This window comes from Zootoca vivipara, chromosome 15 (assembly GCF_963506605.1).
Source record: "Zootoca vivipara chromosome 15, rZooViv1.1, whole genome shotgun sequence".
Taxonomy (NCBI): domain Eukaryota; kingdom Metazoa; phylum Chordata; class Lepidosauria; order Squamata; family Lacertidae; genus Zootoca; species Zootoca vivipara.
In genome coordinates, this window is record NC_083290.1 from 26,014,378 (window position 1) to 26,042,369 (window position 27,992).

Sequence of the window (27,992 nt, forward strand, 5' to 3'; positions counted from 1 at the left end):
ATTGTGCATTTCACGCCTGTAGGGTGGAAGGCAGGGAGACAAACAGTAGGTGCCGCCAGAGCCAATGAAAGTGGAGCCACCCTGAGCTCTTGTAGGTCGAAGGCAGGCAGGTTGGAGGGCAGTGCCCCCTTTCCCCTAATGCAGCAGCCTCCACTGCTCACAACCCCTTCCATGCACAGACTGGCAGGTGGCTTTTCAATGTTGACATCCTCTGCTGTACCTGAAGGCAGGATGAAGAGCACCTGTCATACCTCATGGTCCACATAGCTCTGTCCTCCAGTACCACCACTTCCTTCCCACCCACCCTCCGCATTTGTTGCCTGAGGCAGCTTCCTCCCTCTACCCAATATTAGGGCTGGCCCTTCTAGTTCCCCAACTCCAGATTACTTCTGTCCCCTAATGAGCCCAATGAGGGGAGGGATGGGATTTCACCTCTGCAAATCAACAGAAATAGTGGCTCTTGGAAAGTGTCAGGCAATGGGGTCAAGGGGAAAGGATTATCCATAAGATAACACATTTTTCAGAAGCTGTGAGCTTTTCTCGCGTGTTATTTTGCTGCCTTCGCCTTTTCTTTGTTGAGTTTAAGAAATCCACAGGGCGAATCTTTGGACCCAATGCTTTCTCTTGATGAATTACGTTTTCTATGCAGTTGGGAGTGTTTCCCCACAAGTGACATTAAAACCTGGACACACACCCTTGGCCTCAGGGGGTATATGCAACCCAGCAAAGAGGGTTATCTTGGTACTTTTTTGAGAGATTGAAAAGCTGCATCACAAGGAGAGAGAACATTATCCTGCAACCATAGAGCAGCAGGAGGTAGGTATTTTGGGGGAGGCAACAGCTCTGCTGGAGCGGTATAATGCCTGCACCACAAGCTGATGCCTGCCATGCTGACTCACAAGCTTAGCAGGCACAATAGATTGTAACCGGTGTGTGAAATGCTGTAGAGACAACCTGGAACCTCCTCAGAATTTGGTGCTGGTCCAGAAACCCCACCCTGCTTGTGTTCCAGGGTCTGTCACTTCGATAAGTAATCCAGATGCAGCTGCTCTGTTGTTATGCTTGATAATATTAGGCAGCCCCAAGGGAACACATAATATTTCACCCATTAGGCTGAATACACCCTATTGTAAAACACACTTCTGATTCTCTTAGTAAGATCTCCTTCGGGCAGCCCTACAGTGACCAGGTTTCTCTCAGTGAAAAAAAAGGTGTAGAAAATGTGGTCATAGATCATTGGTAGAGCATCTGTTTTGAATGCAGAAGGCCCTGGTTCAGTCCCTCCCAACTCTAGGTAGGGTCAGGAGAGAACCAGTTGTGGTTGGTGCCCATTGAGACCATTAGGGTAGAAACAAAGCTAACAGGCAGCGCAGCCAGAGCCGATGGCAGGTAGAGGACATCTCTTGATTGCTTGTAAGTAAAAAGCTAGGCAGGTGCAGACTAGCTGATAGGTAGGGCTGTGCCCTCTTAGCCCTAACAGAGCAGCCTCCACTAGAGGTAACCCTGCCTGAAACCCTCGAGAGCTGCTGCTAGTCAGTGTAGACCAGGGGTCGGCAACCGAAGGCCCATGGGAAACAAGCAGCCTACGGGGGGTCGTTTAACTGGCCCTTGAGCCGCCCACGAACCAAGCCGCCTGCTTGGCGAGTCCTCATGCGTAGCGCTAAACCAGAGCAGCATGGGGACTTGTTTCCGTGGCGCTGGAAACCACGTCTGCGCAGACGCCGGAAATCACAGGCGCGCACGCGATCCGGCCCAGAGGGGTCTCCGGTGGAGTGAACCAGCCCAAGCAAGGTAAACCTTGCCAACCCCTGGTGTAGACAATGCTAAACTAAATGGGTCAATGTCAGCTTCATATCAGTGGACCTGGGCCACTAGCAGGAAGGAAATACTGGTTCCAGGTCTTAGCTGCAAAAGGATTATTTGGTCATTACTGTGATCGCTCAGAAGTCTTGGGTGTGTGTGTGTGTGTACACCCAAGCTTCAATTGAAGCATGCAAAGTCAGGTTTTTACTGCAAGTTCCTGATAGTGACAAATATTAAAACTCAGGCAACAACCAAGTTTTGGATTGAATGTCAAACGTTAGTTGAGCTGCAGGAGAAGAGGAATTCCTAAGCAGCAAAGATCCTCTTATTTTCTCTGGCCAGCATCCCCTAGTTGAGAACTGAGGCAAAAAATAACTGATCTTTATGAGCAGATCTTGCATTGAGGCAGCAGTTTCCTAATCTAATAATAGGCCCCGAGCTTGTTGATGGCATGATTCATGCTGCATTGCATAAACCAGCTGGAAGGGTCGCTCCAGTCTCCAGAACATCAGCTCGAGACATCGTGACTAACAAAACTCCCAGCTGCTCTCTGCCTTTCTGTACATAGCAAGGCACACGTGAGCCTCTTCTTTGCCCCACTGAGCAAATGGGGATAGAGGCCACACATGCACGGTTGCACCAATGTGCAAAAGCTCTTGTGGTAAGGACGATATGCCTTTATGCAGCCTGCTTTGTGTAGCAAGATATTCCTAGCTGTTAAGGAGGGTTGAATTTTTTTTTTGCCTTTTGCACAGCTGTTTTAAGGCACAGGAGAGCACAGCTTTGGGGTGTGGGCAGGAGAGAAGCCAGTGCTGTTTAGAGGAACCAAAAGGGCAACCAGCAAGTACAGTATTTAAAGTATGTTAAAGAAAAAAAATCACCATCTGAATCAGACCACACTGTAGATCCCAGGCAGCCTCTGCTGTTTCCAAATAGGGACCAACAGCTGTGGCGGGAGAGGCTGGCAGCTCTCCTTAAGTCTGTTTCTGACACAACCCTTTCTCTTCTCCTCTTCACAGCTTTGCCCAGCCACATCTCCTGCCCTTCCTGTGAGGATGATGCGCTGGTTTTCCAGATTCACAACCTCTGTTTGTTGTCCTGGTCTTGGGATGGAGATGTTCGTTCAGTCCCACCTCTGGCCACCCTGATGGCAATGAATCTTCAGCCTGCAGCCCTGCTCCCACGTGAAATATTGAGTTATGTTATCTTTTGTGTAAAGACTTAGTGGCTGCGTTCCCTTCCTTACAATTCAGGTGAACAAGGTTAAGTGACCAAAATCAACTCATTTGCTTTTGGGACTGGCTTCCTCAAATGTTTCTTCAGAATAACTTGTTTTGTAATTTTTTAACATGCACAAGTTTAGGGTGAAAAATCAACTGCTGCCTCCCACTTCTTCAGGGCCCCCGGCTAGATACATTAGCTGTACATGGTGCAGGATAGTCTCATTGGGTGCTTAAAATGTCAGCTCTAGCCTCAGAAGGGAGACCTTGGCCTTCCCATCACGAAATAAATCACCTGCTGCTCTCACATGTCAGCACTTTTCTCATCTACTTTTGAGACTGTGGATGATGCAGTTAGACTGGAGCTTTGAGTGCACGAAAGACAGAAAGAGACCAACACACACACTTTCCTTCCATACCTAAAACTGCATTTGGAGAGGTACAAGCATAATTTTTAATCACTAATGAAACAGTTTCACAGTACATATAGTGCAGACTGAATGAGAAGCCACTGTATTCCACAGCTAAAGGTGTGCAGTGAGGAGGAGAGCTCCCTTCTGCACTTTGGTAAATTTGGAAACATTACAAAGCCAGACATTTCACAAAGAAGCTAGAACGTAGAGGGGAGAAAAGGAAACTTAAAAAAAAAAAACACCCTACACAAACCCCTGTGTTTTGGCAGCAGCTGACAAGACAGACAATGGAGGTTTTTTAAAAATAAAAACCCACTCACGCACAAGTCAATGCTTCACTAAATTATGTAATTAACAGAGTCACAGTTCTCAAAAGTGCAAGTTATTTCTGCTCCATCTGAGTCAAGGAGGGCCTTTTCCCCTGAAGACCCACCAGGGAGTGTTGTGCATTCCTGCTGGTGAGGCTGTTTTCTCTCTCCAAAAGGCCTCTTATAAAACACACACATACACCCCCCCAAAAAAAAACTTCTCTCCAGGGTTGGCGAGATGTTCTGTGGTGGAGGGAAAATACTGAAAGACCCACAGCAGCCCCAGGCTACCTTTCAGCCAGAAACTTGATAAACTTTCGCACAAACCAAGATTTTTGCTCCTGTTGACTCCACAGCAAGATGACGCCTTGCTCATACTTTCCAGGAGTATCTGAAAGCGAAGCAGAGCCCCCAAACAATGGCAGATCAGGTGGTCAATAATATTGCAACACAGCCAGCCAAAAAAGGGAAACCTTCACAAACATTTCCCCACCCACCCACCACAGCCACTGCCACTCTTACAAATAATGGGAGTGGGCAGGTGGGATTGAGACACCTGAAGCAGGAGCCAGCGTCTTCAGCTGGTTCTCGTTGGATCCCCAGAGGCTCGAACTAGCCTCCAGCTTTCTTCCTGGCTTGCTTGAAGCGCCGAGGCTTCAGGATGGTATAGTTCATGTACGTTGTGTGCTGGTGGGACAGGAAGGGGATGTAGAAGGCCCGAAAGAACTTTGAGGACCTGGGAAAAATGAAATGTACGACACACACATTGCTAGCTATTAATAGCAAACTTGGTGGTGGGTAGCCACCAAAACAGGCCTACCCACAGAGAGAGTGAGGGTTTCTAAGACTCCCTAGATATGCAGGGGAAAATTAGAACATTAAGGGCAGTTGAACATCACTTATAGGGAAAGGGGAACAAAACAGAAATTTTGACAGGGAGGACTGGCCTGCTTAAAGCCCCTGGTCGCTTATTGTATGCTTGAGGGGGTGGGGAAGTGCTGAGGCAGCTGGTGGGGAATGGGGAAGGGTCTCCTTGGTTTAAAAGTGCTGGCACATGCCTTTGCTGCCTCAGCTGGGATCCCTAATCCACCCTGCCCTTTCTTCCCCCAGAACTGGAGCGCTCAGCCAATGCAGAATTAAATGGACCCAGACAAAGCTGCTGCCTGAGTAGCATAATTAGTCGATGGCTCTGAGTGCTCTCTAATTCAATTAGCAGCACCATTTATCAGAGCCAACTGAGAGTTACCACGGCACTGGCTGACGTCAATGGGGGACTCTTTGTGTCCCAGAAGCCTCTGGTTCAGCAAGCATGAATCGAGCAGCCAGGGTCATTCAGTTTCCCAGAGAAGAGGAACAGTCGTTGTGAGAAAGATAAAACGCACTCGTCAGGCAAGCGGGCTCAGAGTGGCAGCCCAGTGCAGCAGCCCCCACTGGCTCTCCTGCGTTTGTGCACTGGTCCCTCCTACCCCAGCCTCCAAGCCAAAATATGTTTCTTGAAAACCCGTATCTCAGCTACAGCCCTGCTGCTATATTACTACATTTACACAAATAGTTTCAAGTGCAGAATCATGGCACTCTCAGGTACAGAATGCAGCAGGAGCAGCTAAACGTAAGGCCCACCCATGTAGAAATTCCCTGAGAACACTGAGCAGTGGTCATGGTCAGCCTGGTGGTTTTTGATTTACACAGTGCCTGGAGACCACAAAGGGCGGCAGAGAAACAGACAGTTGTTAGCCCACATTCTCCCCTTGAGGGTTCAGGGGTTAGGCAGCTGGCTGCGCTGCAGTGGAGGTCAGCCGGGCTGAGAGAGGGGCAGCCAGCCAGAGGTTCGAGTCCGTTTGCAAGCAGCCATGTGACCTCCCCTCTCCCTCCCTCCATCTCCTCGGTCAAACTTGGTGGTGGGTAGCCACCAAAACAGGCCTACCCACAGAGAGAGTGAGGGTTTCTAAGACTCCCTAGATATGCAGGGGAAAATTAGAACATTAAGGGCAGTTGAACATCACTTATAGGGAAAGGGGAACAAAACAGAAATTTTGACAGGGAGGACTGGCCTGCTTAAAGCCCCTGGTCGCTTATTGTATGCTTGAGGGGGTGGGGAAGTGCTGAGGCAGCTGGTGGGGAATGGGGAAGGGTCTCCTTGGTTTAAAAGTGCTGGCACATGCCTTTGCTGCCTCAGCTGGGATCCCTAATCCACCCTGCCCTTTCTTCCCCCAGAACTGGAGCGCTCAGCCAATGCAGAATTAAATGGACCCAGACAAAGCTGCTGCCTGAGTAGCATAATTAGTCGATGGCTCTGAGTGCTCTCTAATTCAATTAGCAGCACCATTTATCAGAGCCAACTGAGAGTTACCACGGCACTGGCTGACGTCAATGGGGGACTCTTTGTGTCCCAGAAGCCTCTGGTTCAGCAAGCATGAATCGAGCAGCCAGGGTCATTCAGTTTCCCAGAGAAGAGGAACAGTCGTTGTGAGAAAGATAAAACGCACTCGTCAGGCAAGCGGGCTCAGAGTGGCAGCCCAGTGCAGCAGCCCCCACTGGCTCTCCTGCGTTTGTGCACTGGTCCCTCCTACCCCAGCCTCCAAGCCAAAATATGTTTCTTGAAAACCCGTATCTCAGCTACAGCCCTGCTGCTATATTACTACATTTACACAAATAGTTTCAAGTGCAGAATCATGGCACTCTCAGGTACAGAATGCAGCAGGAGCAGCTAAACGTAAGGCCCACCCATGTAGAAATTCCCTGAGAACACTGAGCAGTGGTCATGGTCAGCCTGGTGGTTTTTGATTTACACAGTGCCTGGAGACCACAAAGGGCGGCAGAGAAACAGACAGTTGTTAGCCCACATTCTCCCCTTGAGGGTTCAGGGGTTAGGCAGCTGGCTGCGCTGCAGTGGAGGTCAGCCGGGCTGAGAGAGGGGCAGCCAGCCAGAGGTTCGAGTCCGTTTGCAAGCAGCCATGTGACCTCCCCTCTCCCTCCCTCCATCTCCTCGGTCAAATTCCAGTCTCTGAAAACAGCCAATAGCTATTAACAGATCCATTCCCCTGCGCACACCCGCCACTCTCTCTTTTTGGAACCGCTATGTTTGGATCGATGGAGCAGCTGCCAGATCTAGAGGCTGCCAAAATCCAGCATGCCCCCGGCTCTCGCTCTTCCTCCCTCTGAACCAGGAGCAAGCAGTAACCAGCTGTCACTGCTACAGGCAAGTCAATGGAGGGTCTTCCACCAGGTTCCCATAAAAAGGAAGGAGTGGAAAGGGCTCAGGGTTTCAATTCAATGCTTGCTGCTTAGACTATTTAGAGATTAAACTTATGCCAGGACTGAGCCCCAGTAACTTTTCAGTTTTTAAGCCCCCCCCCTTTTCCTTTGGAACATATAAAATAATGAAAGTGACACTTCCTCTGAGCGTGTGCAGAACATGTACTGCAGAACAAACACATCTGACATTTGAGGAAAGGATTTCCCCAAGGTGAGGAGGGCAGACTTAAACTCAGATATCGTCCTTTTCAGAAACTAAAGCACCAGAGATATTTGTCTCGCTGTCAATGCATTTCTATACAGTATGTTTTGCAAGTGCATAAGCCAAACCACAGTGAAAAATACCACTTCATCTCCACACACAGAATTATTGCCAAGCTGCACAAGCTATGGAATATTTAACACAAAGTAATTTCTTCAGATTCAGTATTGGCAAAAGTGGCCAAGGATGGAAGCAGCTGCTTTGAATGCTGCCTCTCTGGGTCGCCAGCACAGTCAGCTGCACCTCCTCCTGCCACCCCCACCCCCCAAGCTGCCAATTGAGATACTCCAGCAAGCTGCTGGTAACCTATTAACACATCTCCCACTGCCACCTTCCTTGGGGAAATTCTCGCAGAGCTGGCTTCCCATCCACCCACTCATCAAGCTTTTTTTTTTTTTTTTTAAAAAACAATTCTCAATCATGCTCTTATCTTTTAAAATATATAAACAGAAAAGCGTGGGGAGTGCTGGGGAAGCCAGACAGCTGGTGAACACTTCTGAGGAGCCAGACATGTCGCAGCTGTCAAGGTGAGGCTGGAAGAGGAAGAGGAAGTGGATTGCATGGGACCCGAAATCCCACCCTCAATGTCTCATGAGGCTGGCAGATCTTCCCTGAAAGGTGAGCACCCCTGAAACCAGTAGACTTGGGAGCAAAACTGCAGCCAGAACAGTTGCTGAGAGGAGGAAGAGGATGACACAGGGGAAATGCAAATTTAGAAGTGAGGGGATGTGATTAACTTCACACCTCAGTAACCCTTTTAGCAGTCCACAACTCACTTGCAAGGGAAAGGGGGGAAGGAAGGAAGGAAGAAGAGTGTTGCTGGCTGCCAACAGTCCTCCCTGCTGGGGGGGAAATTCCTTCCTTCTTGACCTCTAGCATGACTCACACCCTGGGACAAGTCATCCCAAAAGGAAACTTTACTGAAAATCCACCAGCAGTGCAGAGCAGGTGCAGTTTGCCTGTGCAGGTTAAGCGCACACGCACGCACGCACACGCACACACACACAGCTCCCTTTTTCAGGTAACAACTTTTCCATCCCCCCTCCCCAAAAGATGCAAGTTCCCTAATTGAGTTTTGCAGAGGTCCCTAACTAAGCAGAATATGCCCCCCATAGCCCTCCTTTCCCCCTTGTGCTTTTCAGCATCTTACCTTGAACTATCCAGGAAAGGCTTGTAAGCAATACTGATCCATTCTTCTCTGTTGGCTGCATACCGTGGCTCCCTGGGTGCTTCGGTTGCAGTGTCTAAATCCACCAGGTAATGGCATTTGTAAATGTCAAACTGGAAGGGAGAGAGGACATTTTGGGTTGGTTCCCATCTATGCAGGGACAGCTCACACAGCATCAGGGCTCCTTGCCTGTCTCATCAGTACAGGAACAACAATTGGGATGCTTTTCTGCATTACAGCTGTCTCACATATACACATTTGGGGCACAGGTTGTACTGTGCAGAAGAGTTTATGTTTTTAGGACCTGGGTGTATCTATTCTGCTTGCATCCTGTAACAACTTGGTGTCAAAAGTTACATGTGTGGTTTTTTTTAATACTTGGGGGTCCAGGCACTTTTCATGGAAACAGCTTTGTCCAAATGCAGTGGCTATGGCTGCTTATGTTTAAACAGGTATGCAGGAATCCCCCACATGCCGAAGAGAAGTTCTGCTCCGAGAGAAAGAAATTGAGAGTGTTGTTTCCCATTGGGCACAGCAAGCGTGTCCTGTCCAAGGAGAGAGAGAGAGAGAGAGAGAGAAGATGCCACTTACGTATCTGGATGGCTCTTCCTGGTTTTGGTCGTTCATGTCTGTTGGAATGATGCGAGTGGCCATTGGTCCCTTGGCAAATGGTTTTGGCAACTGGCCCCTGAACTCTGACGGAATGAACTGAAGCTGCCAACTGCAGGGAGTAAGAGGGAGGAGGTGATATTACACCCTGTGGGCTTTTAACTTGCAAGCAAAACACCGCAGCAATAACCCAGCAGGGCAAAGGCTGCGAACACAGCTTGGGGTTGCCAGCTGTCCGCTACAGAGCAACTCACTGTAATCTGCCGGCCACAGGATGTGGACGTGCCTGTGATTCCTTTGTGGGTGAACCAGGATTTGGGAGTGGGGTGTGTGTGTGCATGTTCACAGTCCCATTAACTGCTCTTCATATTACAAATTCTAGGGGCTTCCCTCATCAGAGGGCTGCAGACCATGGGGAAATGGAATGCTACAGTTGTGACAGGCCATTGGACGGGGGCAGGGAGAGGGGGAAACGTGCAGCACTCCTGAGAGTGCAAAGAGAACAAAGGCCCCCGAGTCAGGAAAAAGGGGAAACAAACAGGCTCCTGTAGGTACAAAGCCTTGCTAAATTCACATTTTACCTACAAGTGCCAAGAAAGTTTGCCGTTCAGGTATCATTCGGAGCCCATCTGCTGCAACAGGGCTAGAGCAACCCTAGCAGAAGGTGCTTCAGTGGGGCAGGAGATCCAGACAGCCTTTTTGTCCTTGATACTCCTTAACGCATGCTCCAGTGACTCCAAGAACACAGCCCTCGGCTGCTGCCTGGGCCCTAATCACTGGCAAGGCCAGAGCTAATCCCGGCTCTTGCAACGCTGCAGCAGTTTTGACGTAGTCTTGGGCGAGTTTTGTTCCTCTTAATCATCAATCCCTTGTGACGGTGTTGGGATTTAATGCCTCATTCTCTTTCTCTCTTTTTTTAAAGGTGTGTGTGGGGGAGATATCCATCTGGCGCATTATGGTCTAGGTACCGTTAGGTTATTAAACCCTTGAATTTACAGCTACAGTAACGTCTGTGCAGCCAAAGCTGCCTCGGTTTGAAGCTGAAGAGGCAGGCATAAGCGCAGCCTGACGTGAGCATCAGTGTCACCGTGAAAAGCTAAATGCAAAGCTGTGCTAATCAGTAGCACACACAAACACACCCAGCCAAAAAAAATCCTGCTTAAAATTCTGCCCTCAGCCAAACCAAAGTGCATTACTGTAGGAGCTGGATTTGGCCATCTGCACTACCTGAGCAAATTTGAATCATGTCTCATCTTTTGAAAAGTCATTTTCTGCAATTGTTTGCATAATGGATGCAGATGAGGGGAGGAGCAAGGAGCTCACAGAAGCTCCTGTCCCCTTTGTATTATCGGCAGCCATGAGGCCTAGAAACCTTGCTTTGTGGGGTTTTTAAAATCCTGAAGTAGGTTTTATAGGAAACTGAATTCTGCTCCTAATTCCACATTCTGCTCTTTTTTTTTTTGCTGCAGTCCTGTAAAATTATTTGTTTCATCAATTTATTTACTGCTTGATTGTAAACAAACAAACAAACATGTTCAAAGCGGGTTACAAAAAGAATTGAGCAAGAAATATATTAGTTTTTTTTAAAAATTAAATATTAAAAAAATTAAACCTGTTAATAAACCAAAAACACATCAAAATTGCAACCTCAACACAACACAACACTTCCCAGTGTTTAGGTCACACTGTCCAGGTCCTCTCTCCATCTTACCGGCCTAAACACCTTCCTTTGATTCCTGCAGTGGCCAAAAGCAACCCAGTTCTCATCACCATCAGTGAGCCTGGGGAACTTGGCCATTGCAGCTGCTAGTGAGGTTCTCTCTCAAACTATGGAAAACATCTGCAGATCCTGGTTTCAAATCTTGGTTAAGAGGGAACCTTAGTTAAAAGCTGGTAAACCTGGGAGCCAGAGGAGGACATTGTTCCATGGTCCTCAGTCTTCTGTTGCTGTGTGATCTACTTTGAAAACTGAGAATGTAAAAAGAGCTCTGCTGGATTAGGACAAAGGCCCATCTAGTCCAGTGACCAACCAGATCCCCATGGGAAGCTCTCAAGCAAGACATGACCATAGCAGCAGCATTCTCCCCTCCTGCGATTCCCAGCACCTGGTATTCAGAGGGGAAACTGCTGCTTGTTTGTTTTTAACTGCTGCTGGTTTGGCTAGTTACTGGTAGTTTGTTTTTGTTTCTAGGCAACATGTTTTTAGGTTTTGCTTTTATCTTGTGCTGCATTAATTTTGTATAAGCCACCTCATGCGCTTTGGGAGGAAGACGGGGCATAAGTGATTACCTGGAAGGCTGACAATGTGAGCAGCTGGCATGGACACCAGTGCACCCAAGCATTTACTCCTGGTCTATGCACAAATTGGTTATCTATGGTGATGAACAGCACCTGCATCCTTGTGGGATAAACCCTGTTTGTGTCTTGACTTACTTATCTGGCAGGAGGAAGCTGCTGGGAAAACGGTGCCATTCCTTCCCCACACAAACGTGAACCGGCCTCCCCTCTGGCACAGTGTGGATTGTGGGATCAGTGGCGATTCTGTGAAATTCTGGGTACAGGTCAAGGGGCCCATGATAACCTAAGAGGAAGAGACACTGCAAGTGAAAAAAAGGAATAAGATTTGGCTGTGCCTTTGTGCCTAAACCATTTTAGGAACCCCTTCAAGTCAGCATGAGCTTTCCTGAGCTATGATGAACTGAGAAAATGCCCTTCTCTTGCACTCACCAAAGAGAACTGGAAATTTACACTTTGGAAAGTGCCTTGTAAGGAGCCAAGTCACCGACCCATATAGCTCAGAATCTTATCTACCAGGGATAGAAAACCCCTGGAACTCCAAATATTGGACTACACCACCTAGCATCTCTGACCATTGGTCATGATGACTGGGGCTGATGGGAGTCGGAGTCCAACAGGCTCCGACCAGCAGTGGCTCTCCAGCATTCAGTCAGAAGTCATGACTCTCCCAGTCTTACTTGAAATGCCAGAGACAATATCTAAACCAGGGACTTCCTCAGTTTCTTAGCCACTGTGCCACACCAGCTCTTATGATAAGGCCTCTTAACTTCAAAAGGGGCTCCTGCATGTGCTTTGCTAAGCATCCTAGGTTAGCTACCCAATTTCAGAACACATCTGAAGGATTTACATTAAATCCCAAAGGCTCTGGCTAGCATACAGTATCCTTAAATCAGGAGAGAAGCAAAAGGGGCAGGAGAGAAAGAATCAAAAGAGTTGGAGTTGCTAAAATCCCATGGCTACCACCAATATTAACCACCAGCACAGACCAAAAGGCCTGAAAGACTCCCAAAAGATGGCTAGGCTCAGACTTTGGCAAATGGGAATTCCAAAGTTGTGATTCAGCTACCAAGAATGCCATTCTCCGCAGATGGCATGCTGATGGTCAGGTGTCTCCTGCTCCATGGTTTCTGGATAAGGGAGGAGTAAGCTACCCCTGAAATGCATTACGGTGTTTGTTTGTCCGACTGTGACTAATAAGCAGCAGGGCAGCCTCTCCAGAACCAACCTCTGAACAAAGCTACGGAGCGCGACAAGGACAGGAGCCCAAAGACAAAGATGGTCCCCAGGGCCAGCCAGTTTGAAGAGACCGTGTAGTGCTCCAGGCGGTAACGTTGAAATATGAAGTGGTAACATTTCTAAGGAAAGGGAGAGAGAAAAGCAAAATATGAACGTCATTTACACTACAACAAGGGGAGGGGGGAATAGAGCTCATTTCAATAACCCAGTGGAGGAAGAGGGTGGCTGCTGCAAAGAAGCCTCTAACAGCCTTACCATAAGATTATATTTCTGCACAAGTTCGGGAAATACAAAATGGAATGGGATGGTGCAGCTGGCGCTCTCCAGATGCTGCCATCATCCCTGGCCACTGGGGCTGAAGGAGTTGTGGCTCAAAACATCTGGAGGGTAATGGGTTGGCAAAGGCCGCACTGGAGCATCAGTGGGAGACAGCAGTGTGGACCTACTTTGGTGCCAGCTGCCCACCTTTATGCTTTTTTTTGGCACAACCCCAGACCAACTTTGTGAGCTCCCAGCCCAGGACTCCTGTGTGCAGCTGGGAGCACAGGAAGAAAAAGGCTCCTTGTGTGTTCCTGGATAGCACAGATTCTTGCCAATCTCTCTCTCTCTTTTACTATTGCTTCATGCCAACTCTCAAGGCTACATGGAAAGCTCATACGTCAAATTGGTGGCTCAGAGCAATGCGGTGAAGGGGAACCCACCTAGCGTGAACATGGATTTGCTTAGGTGTAGGCCCTCTCCACCTGCACCCACACTCAGCCATTGCCATCCCTAAACGCACCTGAAGGGCAGAGAGTCCTACAGCACCACATAGGCAAATGAGGGGATAGATGGGATACAGAAACCTCTCTTCTTTGTGAGGCTGGCTGAAGAAAATCAGGATCCAGATGTACATGGGAGAAAGCGTCAGCCAGTAAGGCCGTCCCAGATTCTGAACTGGAAGAGAGAGAGAGAAAAAGGGTTAGCTCCGGGATGGGAGAGGCTCAAGGACAACCAAGGCATTTGGATCAGGACCCCACCACACCCTTATCTTGGAATGCAGCTCTTTGCTGTTTATTTCAGCTCTCTGTTGGGCTTTTGGGTGGGGAAATCTGATGTGGCCTTCATAGGCTGCGTACACACCATGCCTTTAAAGCACATTTGATGGATGTTTTTCTCCCTCAAAGAATTCTGGGAAATGTAATTTGTTAAGGATTGCTGGGAATTGTAACTCTGGGAGGGTGCCCATAATTCTTTTAGGGAAATAATGTACTTTGAATGTGCTTTAGAGGTATACACAGTCACACATGAAGGCACTCTGACTCTGAAGGCCATCAGTGGCAGGAGAGGATCACTCCTTCATGCTCTGCTTGTGAGCATCCATCTGGCTGCTGCTAGAAACAGAAAACTGGGCTAAGGAAACCCTTGGTCTAATCTAGCAATGGCACTCTTGCATCCTTATCATTAGGCATGACCCAGCTTTATGGAGCTCCGATGTGAACCCTGAGCAGCATAGGTACAGGGGCTTCTACCATTTCTCCTCAGTGCCAGTGAAAGCGCCTGGTGCACAGCTACTAAATACATCTCAAAGCCACCCGATCTTGGGCAAAGGTATATGATTAATGCACATACCTCAAATTTCACAAATAAATACTTTCCCCCCAGGCTTATAAGCAGAGCGATAGGAAAAACGAGAACAGTCTTTGATTTACCAGCTACCTGCTAGGTGTTGTAGAAGTTCATCCAAAGGGGAATTCTAAGGCGCCTAAGATGTTGAAAGAAAAATGTGCTTGCTTAGGGGCGGGCACTTCTAAAACCTCCAACACTTTGTTAGGGCAGCAACAGAGAACAGCAAGAACTCTGAACGCACATTCTCTCTCTCTCTCTAAGGGAAACAAAACCAAGGCACCACCTCCCTTGTCTCCCCTCGAATGAAGCAGGAAGTCATTTATTTGGAAGTAACAGCAATTACTCCAATTTGCAAGGGCTGCAGAAGAAGCTCAATATATGTCAAAAAAACCTGAATTGCCCCCAAAAGGAAAAGCTTGGGGTGTTAAAGCAAATCAGGATTGCACAGCATTTCACAAAGGGACCCCCCCCGCCCCGCCCCCCGCCGCTTCAGGACACAATCTGCTAAGCAGAAGGGCATGAAATGGGTAGTTACAGCAGCCTCCACCACTGGGCTTGGCTGGCAAGAGGCCTTCATGTTTCCCACAGTGCATGCGGCGCCCTCTGCAGAATGTGAGCGCTTAGTGCACTCTAGTGGACAGCCCTGGAAGTACAAGCCTTCATTTCAGAGATGGGCAAGACAGAAAGATAAACACAGCCCACCAGTGCACCACTGGTCAGTATCTGGCAGACACCCCCCTCCCCAGTGCCCCACTGGTTCCTGGGATTTTTGTTTGTCTGTTTGTTTCGAAACAAAGAATGCTGGAGTTTTTCAGAGCTTGGTCTGATCCAGAATAGCACTCCTTGTGCCGTTAAGGATGTGAGCCTTCTCAGAAACACCTAGCAGGAACAAGTTACGCCTTAACTGTTTAGAGATCCTGAGTATATGCTCCCACTTTTAACAATTCACTCACATCAGAGACCTCCAGGGACGCTAGTAACAAATAAATACATTGGGCCACAGCAGAGTGAAGCCAGCCCCCCCCCCCCCCCGTGGAAGACCAGGCTGGGGGGTGTTTCATGTTCCTCTATCCTCGTGGTGTTTTTCAAAACTAAAATGTGCAAAGAAGGAACTTGTGTGTCTGCCCTGTGGCTAAGCTGGGCTGCTGCCATTTGCAAGTTGTTTAACTTCTATAAATACTGGATAATCAAGCCTGCAGCCAGCAAAGAAATTATTTATTATTATTATTATTATTATTATTATTATTAAAAATAAACTAAACATTTCTGAGGCGTCAGGGCAGTGGGGGACCAGGCAGGGGTTGTGGAGGCAGGCTTGATGCTTTAAAATAATAATAATAATAATAATAATAATAATAATAATAATAATAATAATAAAATAATTTATTTATAGCCTGCCCATCTGGCTGGGTTTCCCCAGTCACTCTGGGCAGCTTCCAACAGAAAAATAAAATACAGTAATCTATTAAACATTAAAAGCCTCCCTAAAGAGGGCTGCCTTCAGAGGTCTACTAAAAGTCTGGTAGTTGTTTTTCTCTTTGACATCTGATGGGAGGGCGTTCCACAGGGTGGGCGCCACTACCAAGAAGGCCCTCTGCCTAGTTCCCTGCAACTTGGCTTCTCGCAGTGAGGGAACCACCAGAAGGCCCTCAGTGCTGGACCTCAGTGTCCGGGCAGAACGTTGGAGGTGGAGACGCTCCTTCAGGTATACTGGACCGAGGCCATTTAGGGCTTTAAAGGCTGTGATAGCACACAGCCACTGACTTACGGAACAAGAACTTCAGAAAGGGGGGGGGGGGAGAAGAAAACAGAAAGCAGCGAGGTTGCATATGCAAGGCACACTCTTTATTCATGTTAAGTACTTATATGCTGCTTTTAAATTGAACAAAAGCTTCCAAGATGAGAAACAGCCACCAGCACTAGCTAGAAAAGAGGATACAAGGAGTTGCAGGCAGGCACCAAAGTTCCTGCTCCCCAGCCATTGGAAAGTCCTGCTCAAGCTCCACTTGGACTTCCAGGATTCCACCAAAAGCCACCTAGAACTCCTAATGCTTTTCTGGTGGTCGTAAGGGCTAGAATCCTACTTTGATTTTTTTGTGGCGGGTAATAGCAGGTTCTCTGCTCTCGAAATTTCACCTGAGGTTCCCTGACTGCCCTGCCCTTCTGTGGCTGCTCTGAACACATGCAGTCAGGACGGATTTGGCCAATTCCACCAAATGAAGTTGCACTCGCAAGCAAGCGGTCGCCTGACAATCATACCGTAGCTTCCAGCTGAGCTCCCAAAAACACCCCGCAGCACTCACCGTGAAATTTCTGCAGCAGGCTTTCCATGAGGGAGGTCAGGGGTAAGGCCAGGAGTGCCAGCACAAAGGCCACGTTGAAGTTCAGAAAGCCATTTATGAAGTAAAAAGACCAGGGCTCTGTACCTAATGAAGGCAGAGAGGGAAGAGAAAATGGGGGGGGGGTTTGCAAAGGTGTAATATTTCCATACAGACTCCTGAAGAGGGTTCGTGATGCCCTTCTGCAGTCAGGGCCTATCACTTGAGACAGAGACTCTCCAGGGCAATAGCAAAGTTCTGGACCCAGCAATTCCTCAGGCCTCTCCAGAACATAAAGAGCAGCCCTCTAGCCAAAAGGCCCAGCAGATGCCTCTGGGAATCCCACATGCTGGGCCTGAATGCCACAACTTTCCCCCATGGTTCCTCCCCAGCACCCATTATTTCAAGATATACTGCCTCTAGAATTGGCGGCTTTCTATAGCCATCAAAACCAATAGCCATTATATCCTCCTCACACTTTTTATTTTTAAAGCTCCTCACTTATTTGCTTGTTTTAAGTGTTCACCTAAGATGTAAATGTAACGTTCAGGTGTGAACATTTATATCGAACAGAGATGTTTGTCAAGAGAGCAGGGATGAACTGCAGCTCACTTTTAAGGGGGTGGGGAACCCATAGTAAACACAGGCTCCTTGCTCAGCAACACCTGAAATGACAACTGGCAATCTGCAAATTTCAACCAGGTATGGTATCTAGCAAGAGTCCAAATATTATTTATTTTTCCCTCAGACCAGGAACATGCTGTAACATGCTGGCCGTAGTTATTTATCATTGCTCCTTTTTCTTCACATATCAGCCTTCCCCAACATGGTGCCCTCTGGATGCTTTAAACTGCAACAGCCATGCCGGTTGGGGCTGATGGAAGTTGTTCTTCAAAACATCTGGAGGGCACTAGTTTGGGGAAGGCTGTCACACAGAGTCATGCAGAAAGGGAAAAGGCTGCCTTGCTCTTGGGGCCCTCAGCAATTCCAAGGCAACTGACCTTCCCCCCACCCACCATGGCAAAGAATGAACAGTTCTTCTTTTTCCTCCTCCACCCCTTTAATTCTTTAGCAAAGGTGTTTTCCCAATTTAGAAGGCTTGGCGGAGGCACAGGAGATTCAAGGGATTAGAATAGTTCTGGGGTAACGCTGCATTGCGTAGTGGAGCTATAAAAAGCACGCAAGGAACAAAAGACATCGCAGTTCCACCTCTATTTAGAACGATTCATCCAGCAGCTGGCTGCAGACAGCCCTGCGAAGCAGACAACCTTCCCGAATTGCTTCAGACGAACTCTTCTTCTCCTTTAAGACCCATGGCTCTCTCAAGAACAAGGGCAGCCCCCCCCTTAAAGAGGTGCAGAAGGTTGGAGGAAAAATGGGGTTTTCTTCACCCTTCCTAGGCTAACGTGTATTTGGGGAAGTCATGATCCCCAACAGACCAAGGGCCAGCAAGACAATCATCTATTTGTGGGGGTTTCTGAACTTGTGGGTGAACCTTCTCTAGGAACAGAGGCCTGTACCTCCTGCCGCCTAGTAGAGACAAAAGTAAAAAGGATGACATTGCGTGTCTTTGCCTTGCTTTCGTCTCCTGGGGGGCTTCTTCAGTAGCAAGTTGCTATGAGCTTTTGTATCTTTAGAGTGGGGCTTGTTGTTTTGGGCCAATATAGTCACCACGTTACCCAATACTGTTCTAGCACAAGGTAAGAGCATTGCCACTGCTAGGTGGATCATCAAGCAGCATCAAAGCATGGAAGCTAAGAAGCACTCCAGTTATGCCAAGAGCCAAGGTCACACTCACTTTAGTCCTCATTGCTTCCTGAAACTAAACCCAATATTACATTCTTCTCTTACTTCCTTGTCTCCATTTTCCTCTCCTCTGTCAATTGCTATGTTTCTGCTTCTCTTCAAAATTTATATCTGATCCACCTTGGGCCTATGTTAGCCATGTCTAATCTGAGTAGGACTAGCACTGGCTAAAACCCTTTAATCTTTACTTGGAAGTAGAAAGTATGATGCATTCAACCAGTTCAGGATTCTGCAAGGTGACAGTGGATAATAAGGGGTTGCATGTACTGGATCAAAACAAGAGCATGGTGATGAGGTTTATGGGCAGCAAGAACAGATGACAGCAGCATACCCCAAATTCCAAGGTGCTGGTGTTGCATTTTTCACAGCCTGGGTGCCAAATATAAATTCCAGCCCTGAGGAATAATTACAGGAAAAGGAAAAGAGTGCTTTTTTCTGACCATCAGAAGTCCTCTTTCAAGCCTTCTTTTGTTTCTCCTTTCAAACATTTAGCAGCAGCCATGAGATCTAGAAACTTGCTTTTTAAAAACAAAAATAAAAATGCCAGATTCCATGCCTGAGCATTGAACCCAGATGGATGAGACAAACACGGAATCTGAACAAACAAACAAAATCCATCCAGACACACATCCGACCTTGAGTCATCCTTGGGTGTGTGCCTCGGTGACACTGTCTAAACGCACACGACATTCTGCTCTTCATCGTGTTTCTAGGCGAGACAGTATTAAAGCAGCTCTCTCATTAGCATGAAGATGTTACATAAGCGTCATTCTGGGTAAGACACTTCAGAATTCACTGGTCCCCCGAGGACAGCAGAGCCAGCTCATGCTCATGCATGAAATGTGTAAAGGTCAGGCTCAATACAGTGACAGAGAAAAGAGGCTCCGAGGTCCAGCAGTGATGTGTGTCTGGAATCATTGTGCAGGGATGAAGGACTCACACAAGGACAAAGATCAAGCTGCTGTTACAGCCTCAGCCACAGAGCCAGAAGCTGCAGTCTTACATACATCATTGCCTCCCATTCAAGGGTCTGAGGAACACCTTCAAGACCTGGGATAACCACTGTCAGTACAGAGTAACCAGTATGGAGCTAGCTGAACCCAAAAAGTATGACTCCAATGTAAGACAGGTCCTTATAAAGGAATAAATGAAGGCTGTAACCAACTCAGCTGAAACATCTCACAGGAAACTAAATTTGCTTCCCAACCCACTGCATAAATGTCCTCATTTTGGACTTATTCACCAGCAGTTTCAGAGGTTAGACTCACCCAAACCCCTAGTCCACAAATTCCCATAACTACATACTGCCTGCCTCCCGCTGTACATTTCAATGAGACCAGCTGTCTGCATGGCAGAAATCCCATTTCAAGTCTGCAGGTGGTGCACCTCTTTACCAAGGTAAAGCATCTCTTCTTATGCTTCAGATTAAGTTAAGAAGTGCCAAACTAAGAGCAAGTTCAGATGTCCTTTGATCCCTCAGAGGCAGCAAGACTGTATCAGCGACTCATGCAGTCTGCTTGAAGTAGCTGCGATTTTAAGGACTTGAGTAAAGCAACATTGAACCTAAGAGGTTTGCTCCTTCAGAGAGGCTGCTGGGGCCTGAACGACCCAAGTGTTTCAATGCATGGCTGTTAGAGGAAGCTCTGCAAACAGGGCCAGCTCTGGGAACAACCCACAAAACTGTGCACACCTTAGCTTTTGCTAAGCGCCCCAAAACATTTACGTATGTCCTACAGGTGTGGACTCACCATAAAGATCTGGTCCGTGTGGCGTGAAGACGTTGTACAAGACAATGTTGAGAGGAGTAATCACAAGCTTCCCATAATGATAACTGTCAACAGCCACCAGGGGCACCTTCATTCAACAAGAAGAACACAGCTGTTTCTAGATTGTCTCAATTCCAGGACAGCACTTGCATTTCCCACATTTGGGAAACCAAGTGAAACAGCGGTGCTGACCAGAACTTAGGGCAGAAGAACTACAGGTTGCGGCAGATGCAAGGCTGACACTGAACATAGAATCCTCCCATCAAGTGTATATACACCCCCCCCAAATGCCATAGTTATCACTTCTACCATGATGTAAGGGCATTGCAGTGTATGTTGCCCTCCCACAGCCAACAGCATTATCTACTGTACTGCTGTCAAGGGAGACTTGCTGGAAACACATACTGTGAAGATGCCACAATATGGGAGGAGACATGAACATAACTGCTCCTTCCCAGGGTGCCTCTTTTAGCCAGAGAAAATACCTTCCTGTCCAGAAAGCCATGCAGAAAACAATGGGATATACCCACATGACTTCACTGAGCAGAATACTCCTTTGGAAGGAAGAGTGGGGGATCAGAAGCGCAAGAACCGCGAAAGAGACCCCTCCTCCTCAGTAACCCCTTTGGAAAAACCTGGCACTCAGTTCCCATTATACCACACTCCCCTCTGAGTTATTTCTCCACAAATAACTTGGGAAACTCACCAGAAATACTACTAGTGCGACCAGAAACCACCTCAGGAAGCTTCTCCACCTTCTTTTCAGGATGAGGAAGTCCAGGGCAATAGGAAGCCTGGCAAAAGGAGATGCCAAAAATATTCCCATCTCAACTTGGATGTTTAAAAACATTTATCTGTTGACCCTTCCACACTCCCCTCTCCAAGCCCCCCAAAACCAACCATGTGGAGCCCCACCTTTGAATATAATCCTGTTTCTAAATTAATCAAGGATGCAAAGGAATTCATTTTTTTTCTAAGCAGAGGGAGTAGGGAGTGACATTTATGAATCATGGGAATAGATAAATAGCACTGGAACACAGAGCAGCAAAAGGAACAGAAATAGAAAAACATAGTTTGAAGCGATTTGGCTGGATAACTTTGGAAATACAGGACAAAAAAGGGAGGAGTGCAAAGAGTGGAGAGAGGTAAGTTAGAGCAATCTTTTTGGAGTAACAGAGGGAATCTCCTTTCCATGGTGAACATAGCAGGATAAGAGCTACCTGTTATCCCTCCTCTCTCTTTTCTAGGGAAGCACTACTGCTACAGAAACCTACGGTACTTAGTGCCTGAATAGCAGTGTCTTAAGGTATCACTTGTGATGGCAGTATGCAAAGTTCTCTGCTCAGAATTTTACAAATTACATGGTGATATAATTTCTTAACTTGAACAATTCCAGTTGCAATAATAGCCAAATGCTTCCAGTTTTACTCTTAACTAATGGAAGCTCTTGTTCATTTTGATGGTACCTCCCACATATTTCTGAAACTTTCCTCTAACCACCATGAGGCCTAGGAAGTTAATTAAAGAGTTTTCAATAGCTGAGTGAGTGTCGCAGCAGCTGAATGGAATTCAAAACAACCAGGTTCCAAAACACAACATTAACACTTCTTCAAGGAACAACAATTGTACAGCTACAATCCCAAGCAAGTCAAACATTGCAGCCCTGCGCACAGAGCTATAAGAAGCTGAGGACAATAGTGGAACTGATCAGTCTTGGAGAGACATCTAGGGCCCACCTAGAGCTACCTGTCCCTGAATGCTTCCACGTTCCCCACTCCCTTTTGCTTACCCAAGTGCTGCACTGAAAGGCCAGCCCACAATGGCTCCTGCAGCCACGCCCAGGACCGCCAGAGAGATTTTATCCATGTACCACCCTGTCATTGCTATTACTGTGCTGTACATGCAGAAGCTGCTGGGGAGGAAGGCTGAAAAGCAAAAGAAGCAAAAAGGAATCAGGGTCTGGGAGAAAGCAGAAAGCAGTCAGAGCCCCCCAGATGTCTTCGGGTCATTTCAGGACTCCTTGTCAGCAGATTTTCTCAGCACAAACCTAAGAACATGTGACATAGGAAAGGAGCTATAGCTCAATGGGAGAGCATCTGCTTTGAGTGCAGAAGGTTCCAGGGCCAGTTAAAACTATCAGATTGGAAAAGAGGGGAAAGAACCCTCTCTGCCCAGGTTGCTGCAAGTACTAGGCTAGATGGATCAGGGGCTGTACACAATGTAAGGCAGATTGGCAGGCGTGGGAGTGCTTGAGGTTACACATGAACCAACATAACCCTTGGAATCCTTCTGCTGGAAAAGGTGCTCCTTAAACAACCTCTTGCTAACTGGAGGCACATTCTCCATCTCTGGAAATATTCTGCAACAGATGGTCTCTTTTTATGCCAAGATGCAGGGGGCTCGGGAGCAAGGCAAGTCCCTTACTCCAGTTACACCTGAGGATCCAGGCGAAGTTCTCCAACAAATAGTGAGGACTCTTTCAGTAAGCAAAGTGAATGCCTTTCATGTTCTGATTATACTGATCTTAAAACCAGAAACAGTCCTTATGTATTGCTAATTCCACAGAATCTGGATGCACAAAAGTCTGCACTGACTACCTAGACTACCTAGTGCGAAATCCAATGTCCTTTTCAGAATCCTGAACATCTCAGGATTTATTTTTGTTACAAGTTTCTAGCCCCCATTGGTATGAAGAAAAGATTGAAAAGCATATGCCACAACTTTCCAAACTTTTCATGTTGCTCGAAATAAATAATAAAAAAAATATTGTACAGTTGCACCTTATAGACCAACTAAGTTTGTTCTGGTATAAGCTTTCGTTTGCATGCACACTAAAGCTTATACCAGAACAAACTTAGCTGGTCTATAAGGTGCTACTGGACAAATTATTATTATTATTATTATTATTATTCATTTCGACTGCGTCAGACTAACACGGCTACCTACCTGAATCTTTTCATAATGGTGACACACTTTTTAGACATGCATCATTTCACAACATGGTAATTCAGTTTTACTAGAAAGCCAGAGATTAAACTAATCCCTATCCAGGCCTGGGAGGAGTGCGGGAAGTGTTCACACAACACACCTACAAACTGCAGCCGACACACTAATGTGTTGCGACACAGTTTTGAAAGCTCTGGTATATGTGAATGTTAGGTGAATCATTCAAACGGCATACTGGAAAGAGAGAGGAGGAAAGATTTTTCTATACAGACCATATAATTTCCACCTCTCGTGCAACCTCTTACCCATCTCTACCCAAAAATGCAAACTCTGCAGGAGAATATCCTTGCCCATCAAAAGTCAATATGAAATTGGTTCCTAACCCTCAAGCAATTCACTTCTTAACTCACCAGCCGCTGAGCAGAACATCCCAGTGCTGAGTACCAAGAAAGCCAGCATGAGACGACTCACATGCAACCCAAATTTCTTACACACGGCCCTGGAGAAGTAGAAGGGAAAATAAGTGCAGTTCCAGTGCACAAAAAGTCCCATGACCTGTAAAAGCCAAGAACTTGCGAGCACAGCAGACAACAACATGGACCAAAGGCATGGCTAAGAATAAGGCAGCTGTTTTCAGACGGGTCACGTAGCGTAGTGACAGAGCAGAGGTGTGTTTTATGCAACTAAAAGGGGGGCTTAGGAGTCTGGGCTGGGAAAGACCCAGGACTGGGCTAATCAGGCCAAAGACTAGCTCCAGCCGAAGTAGCGTCTCCCTCAACTAAAGCAGCCATCTTGCCCTGAAAGAAAATATATTTTGCAGAAAGCTTCCCCACCCTTTGTAGCTTGTATTGGCTGTTTAATTATGTAGTTTTAATTGATGCATACTGTTTTAACACTTTTATGTTAACCACTTGGTGAGGTTTGCCAGAAAAGTAGTATATAAATATCTTACAATAAATAAATGATGAATACAACATAGCTTTAGATGTTAACGGTTTATGGGCACCCCTAAAGTACATCACCTCTGGCCAGTTCTGCACTATGAATCCAGCTACCAGCATACATAGTACCAGGTTTTATATTTCCTTCTCAATAAGTCTTCTGAACTTCTCCATTCAACCCCTACCACCTCTGCCCCCTTATGCCTTTTTGCTGGAGTCTCCCAACTACATGCCAGTTGAGACTGGTGTGCTGAGGGATACCAGAAGCAGCAGGTTCATTGAATGGCAGCTCAATGGTAAGACTGTCTCATCTGACAGTTTAATACTGATTTATATCCTAGGCCAGCCTACAAAATTGCTCCAGCTCTTAGGATTTCTAACTGAATCAGATCCTTAAGGTGGCTTACAATGTAAGATATGCACATAGCAAAACATGCCCAAGATCACTAGAAATATACTTGCACAAGATACACTAGAAATTATCAAGGCACATTTCTTATATGATGAACTGACAAATTCCCATTCATAGACAGCTGTGTCAATGATCATAGTATTCACAACGGTAATAGAGAAAGCACTTTCTGTACTCACTTATAAAAGTAAAGCTCGCAAACACAACTCAGGAAGGCCAGAAGACAGCGCAAGAAGTAGAAGATGAGAACCTAGGATGAACAGTTACAATTATAATGCTTGCAGACATAAGAGTCAAACCCACACACCCTTGCCTCCCCATAAAGCCAGAGCTTACACCAAGATGGACTTGCCCGAACAGAAAAAGAAAGGGATATTTGATTACCATAACAAACAGAATGTTAGGCTGTTTTCTACTCCAGGAAACTGTGGGCAGACCCGTTACAATGTGCAAACTGGGTGTCCCACACTGCACCAACGATACAGGAGTCCATGTTAGCAGAAGGGAGGGAAGGATGCTAGGGACAGGGGAAGCTTGGGTGAGCCATGGATGGAGCACCCAGCACATAGATGAAGTCAAGGTATGTCATGGGAGGGGGGAGGAATATTTTTCAGACTGAGAGCTACCCAGCCACCTGAGCAACTTTTTAGGCATCACATACTAGTGGTAGGTGATGGCAGAGGCAGAGGTGGACGGAGCAATGTCTTTGTACTCTAAGCTAGTTTCCACACAATCAAGAGGCATTAGTTGAGTTCAGTGACACATTCCAGACAGACAAAAACATTCAAAGAGGGTATGGCATAGGGCTGATGAGGGTGTGTGGCCTTGGGTGAATAGCAAGGGCCAGAGAGAAAAGGCTGCATTTGGCCCTGGGCCTGGGGTTCCTGACTCCTGAAGTATGCACATTACCTTGTTTGTTTGCAGAACTCTGGCATGGAACAAGGCTGGTAAGGCATGGAGCCACAGGTACGCGTAGGAGCGGATGGCATAGACAGGAGAGTATTCCCATGTCTGGAAGCCTTTACCATAAACGAGGTAGTGCATCTGTAGGACGTATTACAAAATCAAGTCAGAAGGTGTCCCAATTCTCGCTTAAGTAAGATGTGTGCACACACACACAATGCTAAAAGCTAAGCCAGTTGTGGGCAAAAGATTAAGAAGAAGAGCAAAGGATTTGCAGTGTCACCCTTAGGAAACAAGAACCTGCAGGATCATGATCCTGCATCATAACAAACCACAGGGTATATATATCCTGGATACCACTACTACTGAATTCAGGAGTGATTAAGGATTTGGGTTGAACATGTACCCCCTTCACACCCCAAAAAGGCACTTTACAGACACGAGCGCCACTCACAGGCTCCCAGTAGTTAAATGTCTCATCGCAGTCGGAGATGTTACTCAGCAGTGCAGCACAGAACCTGGCTGAGATTAGACACTTGAAAGCTGTAGATCCTTCAGGGGCCCAGACATGTCCTGCTTTGCTCCCAGACGACCTAGGGGAGAGCCAAAAAAAGACAGGTGTTAGCCCCATGGGTGGATGATAAGGTGAGGGGATTAGACTGGCAAGGTGACTGAAGCTGAGAGAAGGGAAGGGTGCTCAGGGAATCATTCCAGATTTTAAAATGAAGCATTTTTAAACACCCAGAAATACTGCATACATCTAAAAATTCTCACTGTGGAGACAATCGTCGATCAATTCTCACTGATTTGCACATTGATCAGTGAGTGCTGATTCTTCTTCTGACAAAATACTGATCGGCCCAAACTTTGGTTGGCCTATAATCAAGAAGGGATGTCATGTCCACCACAAGGGTTGCTAAAGGTTCTTTTCTAAATACCAACTTGCATGGCTACTGGCAGGAACAAGATCTGCATTAGTTTCTTGCCTTGAGGCAGCATCCTGCCTTCAGTTCAAGAAACTATGCACAAGAATGCACACACACCCCAAATGGGAGCCTGTGGCATGAGAGAGAAATAAGTGTGTGTCTCTGCTTCAGAATCCCCCATGAAACATCCCATTTATATGCAGGGAGAACAGCAACACATTCTATTGGTTTGATGCAGTCTCCATAGAGTTGGGGGGAGTCCCACAAAGCTCTCTCTCTCTCTCTCTCTCTCTCTCTCTCTCTCTCTCTCTCTCTCTCTCTGTGTGTGTGTGTGTGTGTGTGAGTACTGACCCTATTTATATGACACTGTTATGGGCCATGTGTGGCTTTGTCTTGTTTTTGCAGTGCAGGAAGGCAGCTGAATAGGGTGAGGAAGATAGTATAAAGAATAGGGAGACTCTATCCTTTTGCCAAATGGGACGTGGGTGCCACTGTAGGTTAAACCAGAGCCTAGGGCTTGCCGATCAGAAGGTCGGCGATTCGAATCCCTGCGACGGGGTGAGCTTCCATTGTTCGGTCCCTGCTCCTGCCAACCTAGCAGTTCGAAAGCACGTCAAAGTGCAAGTAGATAAATAGGTACCGCTCTGGCGGGAAGGTAAATGGCGTTCCCATGCGCTGCTCTGGTTCGCCAGAAGCAGCTTAGTCATACTGGCCACATGACCCGGAAGCTGTACACCGGCTCCCTCGGCCAGTAAAGTGAGATGAGTGCCGCAACCCCAAAATCGTCTGCGACTGGGTCACTTTACCTTTATCCTTTGGCCAATGTCCTCAACTCTGCTTCATTGCTCTTACTGGATTGAGGGATGTGTTAGTTTATGTATGTACAATATGACAGTGGCGGACAGATATTCAAGGGAGGGAGTTACTCAATTCTGAGAGGTGCATTTTTTTTATGTGGGAGCCCTACTCCCAAGCAGCAATCCCTACCTCAACATGGCTTATAATATCCATGATGCAACACAGCATTTTACAAAGCCTGAAACCAGTCAAGAGTCTCCCACCCCTGCTCCACTTCCTTTTTCTTCTTCAAATTTTCAAATTTACTTTTTCCAAATTTTGAAATTTCCAAATTTTGAAAATCACCCAACAACCAAAACAAAAAGAGAATTCCATAAATTCCACTTCCAAAGCCCCCACAGCTCATGACCCTTTGAGCCCGACTCTTAAGGAAGATTCCTTCAGCCCAATGCCCCCCATAAAATAAAAATTAAAAAGTCAGGAAGGCCCTTATAATTCAGGCACCACAGGACCCACCCCCCACGAGCCCATCTCGAAAGGAGACTCCCCTATTTGATCCTCCCTCAAATTCTTCGAGGGGAACCCATTTACCTTAGGCAACCCTCCCCCCTATAAAGTCTATCTGTCCCTCCAAGTCACCCCCTAATGGCAGTCTCCCCATATCCTCCTCGCTCACCCCACCCCTTTATCTGCCACCTACTCTGCTTTGGTCTCCTCAGTGGCCGGCGGGGGCGCTTCTTCTCGCTGGCGGGAAGCGGCAGCCGCCGCATCCCCACCTCCCCCTCGAGGCCGCTGCCGGGGCCCCTTGGCCGCCATGCCGAGTGTGGGCAGGAGAACGGCCTCGCCAGCAAGCTCCTCCCGGCAGTCAGGAGAGGGACACGTCAGAGGTGAAGGTGGCGGCCGCCATGATGGGTCCGGGCAAACAGACACGCGCAAGCGCAGTCTCTTTCTCTGCTGGGGCACCGGCGGCCGCTAGGAAAACGTCTCTCTCTCTCG

General features: G+C 47.2%; 1 protein-coding gene across 2 annotated transcripts; it reads right to left on the reverse strand.

The window, feature by feature from the left end:
- On the reverse strand, positions 1–27,985 carry ALG9 (ALG9 alpha-1,2-mannosyltransferase). 2 transcript variants are annotated; one of them, XM_060283052.1, is made up of 15 exons: positions 27,697–27,985; positions 25,727–25,865; positions 25,279–25,413; positions 24,549–24,619; positions 23,427–23,515; positions 21,860–21,995; positions 20,777–20,864; positions 20,053–20,158; positions 16,484–16,606; positions 13,354–13,508; positions 12,562–12,691; positions 11,472–11,619; positions 9,021–9,150; positions 8,412–8,542; positions 1–4,135 (listed from the first exon to the last, which is right to left on the reverse strand). In XM_060283052.1, the coding sequence occupies exons 1-15, from the start codon at positions 27,810–27,812 to the stop codon at positions 4,117–4,119; spliced, it is 1,716 nt and encodes a 571-aa protein (XP_060139035.1). In that variant the 5' UTR covers positions 27,813–27,985; the 3' UTR covers positions 1–4,116. The 2 variants fall into 2 exon arrangements, with proteins under 2 accessions (XP_060139035.1, XP_034995070.2); XM_035139179.2 differs by lacking the exon at positions 1–4,135 and adding an exon at positions 4,281–4,480.
- Positions 27,986–27,992: the final 7 nt, after the last annotated feature.